This window comes from Gobio gobio (assembly GCF_949357685.1).
Source record: "Gobio gobio genome assembly, chromosome: 5".
Classification (NCBI taxonomy): domain Eukaryota; kingdom Metazoa; phylum Chordata; class Actinopteri; order Cypriniformes; family Gobionidae; genus Gobio; species Gobio gobio.
The window spans coordinates 23,018,610-23,027,482 of record NC_137101.1 but is presented as its reverse complement, the minus strand read 5'-3'; the positions used below and the strand labels follow the sequence as shown (position 1 = coordinate 23,027,482).

Below are 8,873 nucleotides of genomic sequence, written 5' to 3'. Positions count from 1 at the left end.
ACTAAGAGCTAATGGCAGTTACAAGCTCTACTACTAATTGATTGTACTAAATAATAATTAATTTATATGTATCAGGCTTTATTCCCATCTGCTGATGATCATGGAATGCTTTTGCATCATGGAGACTGGCATAACATATCTCCCAGGATTCATGGTACTACTACAGTTGCACACATTCCTTTAACCACATTTAAATGATCGATGTATCCATATTACAAATATGTCTTGTGTTATTTGGATCCTTTGTAGAAGGGTAGCTCGGCTCAGAGGACTGACCTCCTTATCCTTTTGCAACATGATGGCAAAGCTGGCATGAATACCAATCACCCTCTCTGATGTAGGCAAACAACCCAGAATGACAACCAAATGAGGATCTGGGAGAAAGGAACTGTGGGGGCAATGGAGTGTAAGTGATTGATTGAAATTTAGGCTTTTAGTATTGCAGTCTGTTAACTCTGCTTTTGAAGAGGTAACTGATGCAGCGTCTGACTCATGAGGTCTCCATGGTAATATATTGCGGTTGTCATAGAAACTGAGGGTCCACAGTTAAAAAGGCTCCAAATGTGACTCATGTGTTCTCACAAGCTGACGTAGTCTGGATAGAAGACGGAGGCTTGAGACGCAAAGGGCAAAGGGTCATTTAGGTGTTGGCGGTTAGTTAATTCATGCGTGAACTTACACCGGTGTCTGTTATTATGTCTTTAATGTACAAATGGAAGCACAAGCAGTTGTTTAACAAGCTTAAGGTATGTCCTGTAGTGCTACAACAGAAGGCACCTTCATTATGTGTCTATACCAATGCAGAATAAGCCATGTCCATTCTTATACACTGCAGAAACTTAAATAATACGCAAGTATTAAATATAGTATGCATAATTGCACATACCTTTAAAAAAAAGTAAACATTCTTGACATGACAGAGTTTGACATGCAGCGTAATACTTCATCTAAATCTATTTTAACAAACAATTCTTGAAATATGAGGTCATTTATTCTTGACCTTTTATTAACTGAGACACTAAATCACATTTAAAATGCTTTAAAAATGGCAAAAAGATACATTTATTAAAATGGTGACCCTTTACAGTACCAAAAATATACACCTTCTCTTTAACATTCATAAAAAAAAATATTTAAACTTAAAGTGGACACACTTTTGTTCAAAAGCTTGGGGTCAGTGAGATTTTTTGTTAAAAAAAATTATATTTGTATTGAGCTAGGATGCATTAAAATGATTAAATTTGAAGACATAAAGACATTTACATCTTTACAAAAGATTTCAGTTTCTAATGAATGCTGTTTTTTGAACTTTTTCCAAAAATTGTGAGAAAAATGTATCAGTTGCCACAAAAACAAAAAAAGCAGCCTTATTAGTGAACATAAGAGGCTTCTTTCAACAGTAGGCCCACAAAATCTTACCGACCCCAAACTTTTAAATGAATATATTTTCAACTACCTCTTATTAGTCAAATATTTATAAATGTCTTTCTCTGAGGCGTCTAATACAATAAATAAATAAATAATATATATTAAAAATCTTCTTCTCTTTTTTGCTAATAATAAAGTAATAAGAAAATAAAGCCCTCTATAAATGGACACCCACTCCATACTGATTTTTTTCCCATGAAGCCTCTTTCTGCCTAGCAAGAAGGCGGTTTCTGGGAAACAGTCAGTATATTAGATGTGGGACGTCCCACACCAATTTCATCTCTTGGCCCCTTTAGCTCAGTCTCAGTTTGAAATGATTGTGTTTTTAGAATTAGACAGTGGAGGTTGCTCTTGTTTTCTGATCAAGAGACTGTAAGTGACATATATGAATGTGGAAAGTTTCTTATACGCTGTGTCTCCGGTTATGGATCATGGCCACTATGTGCGAGAGGTCTAAACTCTTCACCATCACCTCCATAAAGTCTTCATCACTGCGTGCCCCTGCTACAAACTCCTCCAGTGAAAGCTCCCCTGATGAATGGAGAAAAGTTCACAATCATGCCCTTTTAAAGACTGAAATGTTCTCTTAATATTGGAAGCTTCAGTGTGAGGGTTTATTACACTCACCATCTCCATTGACATCGATCCTATCAAACACTCGGTTAGTGAAATCCTCAGCGCTCACTTCCTGTGACTCACTTCCGTTTATGGCACGGATGGCCTGACGTAAAAGAAACCATAGGAGTTAGGCCTATTTATTTTATTTTCATATGATAGCCGTCTAGTGCAATTTTACTAATATTATCGTTCCTACCTTTATGATATTCAGGAGCTCATGTCTGTCTATGCAGCCGTTGCCGTCAACATCATAAAGTCTGAAATACCAGCGCAGTTTGTGCTCCATCTTGCCCCTCATTACGAGACTGAGAGCGGCCACGTACTCCATGAAGTCTATATAACCGTCCTGCAAAAGAGAGAGAACTCTTTAAGAACATTTTAAGCACTGTTGAAACAACACCACAAAATTTTAGGCCTAAATGTAAGATTTATGTATTTGAATTGCAAATAAAATGTTCATCCATTTGGATCACTGTTTTAACATACTAATAGTAATAATAAACTGAATGTTACCGGGGTGGGTTTAAATAAGTTGACTTCTACCCACTCCTTTTCGAGCTACAGTTGGAATTGTGATGTTAAAGTATGATGAATGTAACTAGTTATACAGACTAATCAAAATGCTTCTTTATTGTTCAAAATAAAAATAAATTAATTCATTAAATTCAATGTGATGCATATTTGTCAAACATATTAAATGAAAAGGGGATTTTTTTTAACTGACTGTGCTTTAAATACATATTCATTTAAATATTTATCATCAATCAACTAATTTAATATTGCCTTTTCCACAGCTAGCCATATTTTATTTCTTTTTTTAACTGAAAAAAAATGTAATTGTTTTCACAAAGAACAGATTCGAATACATGCATTTTGAAAATATTGAAATAAAATCAAATGGATGCAAATAATAGTTAATAAACTATGCCATGATTTTTTTTGAGTGCAGAAATCTTGACCAGTCTGACAGATATGCATTACATTTAGTTTATTCATTTATGTTAAAATTTTGAAATGCAATTCAAATACATCTTCAATATAGGCCTAAATATTTGCATGTAACCTTGATAATGACGTAATGTATAATAACACTTGCATACTGTGTTCAATGTCTAATCTGGTTGGTTTGGGTCATGGCTTTATTCAAAGATTGTGTTAAATTTTATGCAAGAAATTGGAAAAAATACATCTGGTTTGCTGAAAGAGTACAGACTTTTGAGATCTATTTACCAATCAGCATCCACATCTGGAGCTATCCGTTTTATAAAGCAAGTTATAAAATGTTTATAGGTATGTGTTCCCATATTAGTCTAAATCAGCTGGATGCCCTTTGTTCTCTTTTCGTATGCTTGCACATATTTAGATATGATGGAGTTTATGAGGATCACGATTAGGATGATGAGGCTGCCCTCTGGAGGATTACTGCCAATTCCAAGGTCTGCGTCTGAGAGACGGACACGGCCACTTGTGACAGACATAATCCTCAGGTCAACACACTTTCCTCAAAATGTCACCTCTGTCTAGGGCAGTGTTAGGGAGAAGGTCATGGTCAATGTAAGAGTTGAGGTTTGTTAATGTGGAGATATATGGATATTTTTATTCTGCTTATTGTTGAGCAATTGTCTAGACATGCTTTTACTGGCATTAGTAGCCTATAAAAGCCTTGAAGTTTAGCATTTTCGAGGTTTAACTAATTTCCAAGGTAAAAATTTCTGTAGACTTTGATATTTTTACTACTAAATATCTGGGAACTATAATGCTGGCACTCAGTTCTCTGCAATTTGTGCCACTTAATTAACAAAAATTTATAAATCAATTATGAAATGTTTAATCATGGATAATTGGATAAAAATAATTGCAAAAATGTTGATTCATTAAAATGATCATCACAGAAAATAACAAAATAGCACACTTTAATAGTTGATAGAGAATGAAGATAAAATTAAAGTTTTTTTTCTTTCTTTACCAAATGGTTGATAGTTGCCTTTTTAATGTGTCTTTTGCTTTATCGAATTTCCCTCTCAGCGAGGAGGGAGGCACAATCGTACAAGGAAGTGGAGAGATTTAGCCTGATGCATATTGACGTAAACACTCATTTAATGGCATACTCATTAAATCCAATAATTAAGCTGAGCATATTTAAAATACATGCTGGGAATCTTGTATAAAATGCTCATATCAAGATATGCAAAGCAATACTATCATGAGGCTTAAACCCGTTTTTGTGCCAAAAATCCCATTGGGACCCAATTATGAAAACATTTGTTTTGACTCAGAGAAAACTAATTGTTATTGCACGTGAATGGGATTGGATTCTGTAATACAATCTCAAACGTGTTCAACAATCTGTAAATCTTAATCTCATAGATAAGCTCATTGTTCATTGTATTAATATGAGTCACTGTAAATAAAAGCTGACATGAAGTGCCAAATATAGCGCTATAATAATATATCCAGACGACACAGTAAGAATGATCCGAGCTTTGCTATGATCTGACTCCACAAATAACAAACTCACGTGTGCTGATTTGTGTATAATGTTAAGTGGGCCCTTTATTTTTTCCAGAGCTGTGTGTATATACATTATATACTGAGAGGAGAAGAGAAGATAAAATGTATTTATAGGCTTAATATCTTGAGATCTCATTACTGTTATAGACTACATGAATTTTTAAATTACATCAACTATTAATATAATTGTTGAATATATACTGACCAATGTAGTATGGATATGGTGTCTAATTTGACAATCACATGCTAACAAACTGAAAAATGCTTTTCATGTGAAGAATGTGGAGGCTCCATTGATTTGTGCCATTATATTATTCCTATATATTATATTATTCCTATATATATATATATATATATATATGTATGTATGTATATATCACTCTACCATTCAAAAGTTGTTTTATGTTCTTGAAAGAAGTCTCTTATGCTCGCCAAGGCTGCTGCATATTATAAACAGCAATATTGTGAAATGTTATTGCAAATATATTTTAAAATGTATTCCTGTGAATTTAAAATGTATTTTCAGCATCATTACTCCAGTCTTCAATGTCACATGATCCTTCAGAAATCATTATAATATGATTTGGTGCTATATATATATATATAATTTATTTAAAATATAACAATGAAACAATGCAAATTTCTTTACTGTCACTTTTCATCAATTTTATGCATCTTGCTGAATCAAAACAAAAAAACTTTTGAAGGGTAGCATATGATATATAGGTCTGACTGCTAGTGAAAGAAATTGGAATCATTTCTCCTGGAAAAAAAGATGGGAATCAGCAGAAATCAGTCTGGCATGATCTTAGCAAAAATAGTTTCTGATCTATCTGATGTAACAGAATGCAATGAGCCTCAAAACCTGCATATTATAGCCAACCTTTAAATAAAAACTGTGTACCAAGTATCATTGCCAGAAAGTTTTCAAAGATATCCTTAGCCACTTTTACTATCCACTCTGTTACTTCTTATCTTGTTTTCTTGTCTTTCACTCACCTTGTTCATGTCAAATGTGCGGAACATCTGCTCGATGTAGGCATTGGCCTCTGGATCCAGACCTCTGAGCCCGAAGAACTGTTTGAACTCATGCAGCGTGAGCTGACCAGATGGACACTCAGTCATGAACTTCTTATACCACAGATGCATTTCAACGGCCTGCAGGTCGTCCACGGTGCTGCCCGTTGAATTCCCCATCGCTTAGCTGAGAATGGATTGTTGTGGTGAGCTGGACTGGAGCTACTCTGTCAGGAAGCCCAACTGGTCTGCTGTGCAGGCGAGCGTTTCGCTTCTCACAGACGTACGACACTGGGACCTAAGAGCGAGGTGGGCACCCTCAGGAGGCTTTTGTACCAGCCTGGGATCAGACACGCCCCACCAACTCCATCTTATTGATATTAACTGTGACTAATCCAGCTCACTGTGTATGTGAAGCTTAAGGATGTCCATGGCTGGGATGGCCATTGGTAATTGCATGTGAGATTTGGGACATGCTGACAAACGCTCCCATGTGACGGCCCATGAACAGATGCAACTGCATCAGCATTTCTGGACGAAAAGATAACTGACGTGAAAGTGTCATGCAAGTTGTTTCAAACATTTATTTTCAATGATATCGTCAAATGATGAGATATTCATATAAATGCCCGTTAGTAGCCATGTCACAATTTTGAGGCATCTTCATGTGCATCCTAATGCCACAGTAACAAGGTTCAGTCAATGTTTTTATACATCATACATGACTAAGCTTTTACAATAATTACATGACATTCACAGTCTTGCTAAAGAATACATTTGAGAGCATTATAGTGCCAAAATAAAATATATAGAAATAATATAATGCCAAAAATCAGTGGAGCCTCCACATTCTTCATGAAATACATTTTTCAGTTTGTTAGCATTTGATTGTGAAATTACAAATTAGCCACACCATATCCATATTACATTGGTCAGTATATATACTTCAACAATGATATTAATAGTTGATGCCACTTAAAAATTCATATAGTCCATAACAGTAATGAGATCTCAAGATATTAAGCCTATGAATACATTTAGAGATCCAAAATGTTCTCTCTTCTCAAGCTCAAATTAAGTGAACTTGCTAGACCTGGGGCCCGTTCTTCGTACGTCGCTAACTCAGTTAGCCGGATTTGGTTGTTGACGATTTGGCATGATCTTGGATCGTTTGGTTCTTCGACGCTCATCCTGGACTTGCTGTCATAGTAACAGGTCTGTGAGCTTTTCATGTAAACAGGATTAGATTGCATCTTGAGGTGATACTTAAAATGTGTTCCAGCCACCGCTACTTTATTACAAGAGTTCATTACTGAACCAGGGGCAATACTAATTTTAAATAATAATATAAAAACGAAAATATGAAAATAATATTATAATGTTGTGTAAAATGGGTATAATACTATAGACAATGCCACTTGATTGAGCGATTTATTTGTGATGGAATAATTACTTTATAATTTTATTGGAGTCTTACACACTTGTTGTACAGTTACCCTGAGCCGCATTAATTTGAGGGGTGACAGATATTATGGGATGGCTTGATGCAGTGCAAGAGATGCAGATCATTTGATCTTGACACCATAATTAATGCTTTCACATAAATCTGCTTCAAATTACCTTAAATTGCTAATTACAACATTGAACTAAAAATGTAAAGGGTGTACAAATACTATAAAATCGTGAATGTAAATAATTGGGAATCATGTTTAAAAAAAAAAAAAAAAAGTATAATTTATCTATTATAACTTTTATGTTGGTTTGGCTGTTTCCTAATAAAGGTCCAGAAATTCGTAGGTTTTTTTTGTGTGTAATTTGTCAAGTTTTTTGCCAGGTGGCTTTTTTTAATTAGACATGATGTCGTTACGTTGCTGTCTTGACGCCAGCCAATCGCTGCTTTACTGATCATGGTTTTGAGTATCGATGCATCTGCCCTCTTGAGGAAACACAAGAACGCGCAGTAATCTTAGATAACTTAATCCAGATATTTTAATCCAATCCGCAAATTCGTTTAAAGAACCAATTTAGCCAGAGATCAGTTATCACGATTAAAAGATCTGGGATCTGTCATCTCAGATGTATTAAGCAAGGTACGAAGAACGGACCCCAGTTTAATCTTTAACAGTCAATATTATACTGTAGTATTTAGTAGTATTTATTAGTAGTAGTATTTTGTAGTCTTCCATTCTCCAGAAGTGCCAACTTAAACCAAATTTTTATATATATATATATATATATATATATATATATATATATATATATATATATATATATATATATATATATATATATATATATATATATATATATATATATATATATATATATATATATATAAAAAAAACTTAAAAATTTGAGAGACCACTTAACATTGATTTCTCAATTATATAGATATAGACTTAAAATTATTTTATATTTATAATCTTTCTCATTTAGATTCAATTGTTTAGTCAACTAAAACTAAATGTAAATAACTATATAGACATACTTTAAAAAACAACTAATAAACATGACAAAACATACACAACAAAATTACTAAAACTTTAAAGTTGAAATGAAAACGGAACCATGTAAAAAATCAAATCTTATTAAAAATATTAACAAAAATAGCACTGCTCACTTCTGAGAACCCCTGAAATGTGAAAGTAACCCATAAAACATCATATTTTGGAGCTGAATAACCTACAAAAATGATGAACCTGCTAGAGTATCTGAGTTGTCTTTGCTACCGATGATACAAATCCCACTTGTTTCAGGATTTACTATGAATATTTAAGATTATTCTTTTTTTTTTTTACGTAACATACACTTGCTCAAACCATATAATGTCCAATCGGACACATATGTGCTAATAGTAATGATTTGTCTCCTTTGCTGCTAAACTGCATTCAGTGGATATAGAATGGTTTTTTTTTTTTTTTTAAAAGATCTTGTTGGGGCAAAAACAACACTGTTCAGGATTAACCGTGAGGAAAAACGAGTTAGGTACTTATCTACATTTTTGCATTGTTTATCCTTCCAGTAAAATACTGGTTTAGGACTTGAAAAACAGGTGTTGACTTCAGTCTATCAGGTGTGGTTATAACACAGTGGTGGACTCTCCTATAAACCTCATTGCTTTTTGAAATGAACAAAAATTGAGGCTCAACGTACAGAGAGAGGAGTACAAGAGACGTTCAAGTCGAGACGAGTACAGAAACACTACAAACTTCTGCCTGTACTGATGCAATGCTATTGTTCTCCTTGAAGTCTATAACTCCATATAAGATCCATGGAAAATCTGTTTCTTCCCGAAGTAT

At 34.0% G+C, this 8,873-nt stretch overlaps 1 protein-coding gene across 2 annotated transcripts; it reads right to left on the bottom strand.

Annotated features, from left to right (window-relative positions):
* Positions 1–60: 60 nt before the first annotated feature.
* Positions 61–5,987, bottom strand: guca1aa (guanylate cyclase activator 1Aa). Of its 2 annotated transcripts, XR_013816568.1 has the most exons (5): positions 5,557–5,926; positions 2,243–2,392; positions 2,056–2,149; positions 1,726–1,959; positions 687–1,167 (listed from the first exon to the last, which is right to left on the bottom strand). XR_013816568.1 is itself a non-coding variant. In XM_079817750.1 (4 exons), exons 1-4 carry the CDS (start codon positions 5,752–5,754, stop codon positions 1,832–1,834), a joined length of 570 nt encoding a protein of 189 aa, XP_079673876.1. In that variant the 5' UTR covers positions 5,755–5,987; the 3' UTR covers positions 61–1,831. The 2 variants fall into 2 exon arrangements, 1 of the variants encoding a protein (XP_079673876.1); XM_079817750.1 differs by having other exon boundaries at positions 61–1,959; positions 5,557–5,987.
* Positions 5,988–8,873: the final 2,886 nt, after the last annotated feature.

What these genes read in the sequence shown, in the direction of transcription:
- guca1aa (XM_079817750.1), bottom strand. Translation starts at nt 5,754, where the DNA reads ATGGGGAATTCAACGGGCAGCACCGTGGACGACCTGCAGGCCGTTGAA. An exon ending in AGCTCCTGAATATCATAAAG is followed by an intron (nt 2,150 to 2,242) that starts GTAGGAACGATA and finishes CTTTTACGTCAG; the next exon opens with GCCATCCGTGCCATAAACGG. An exon ending in GATCGATGTCAATGGAGATG is followed by an intron (nt 1,960 to 2,055) that starts GTGAGTGTAATA and finishes TCCATTCATCAG; the next exon opens with GGGAGCTTTCACTGGAGGAG.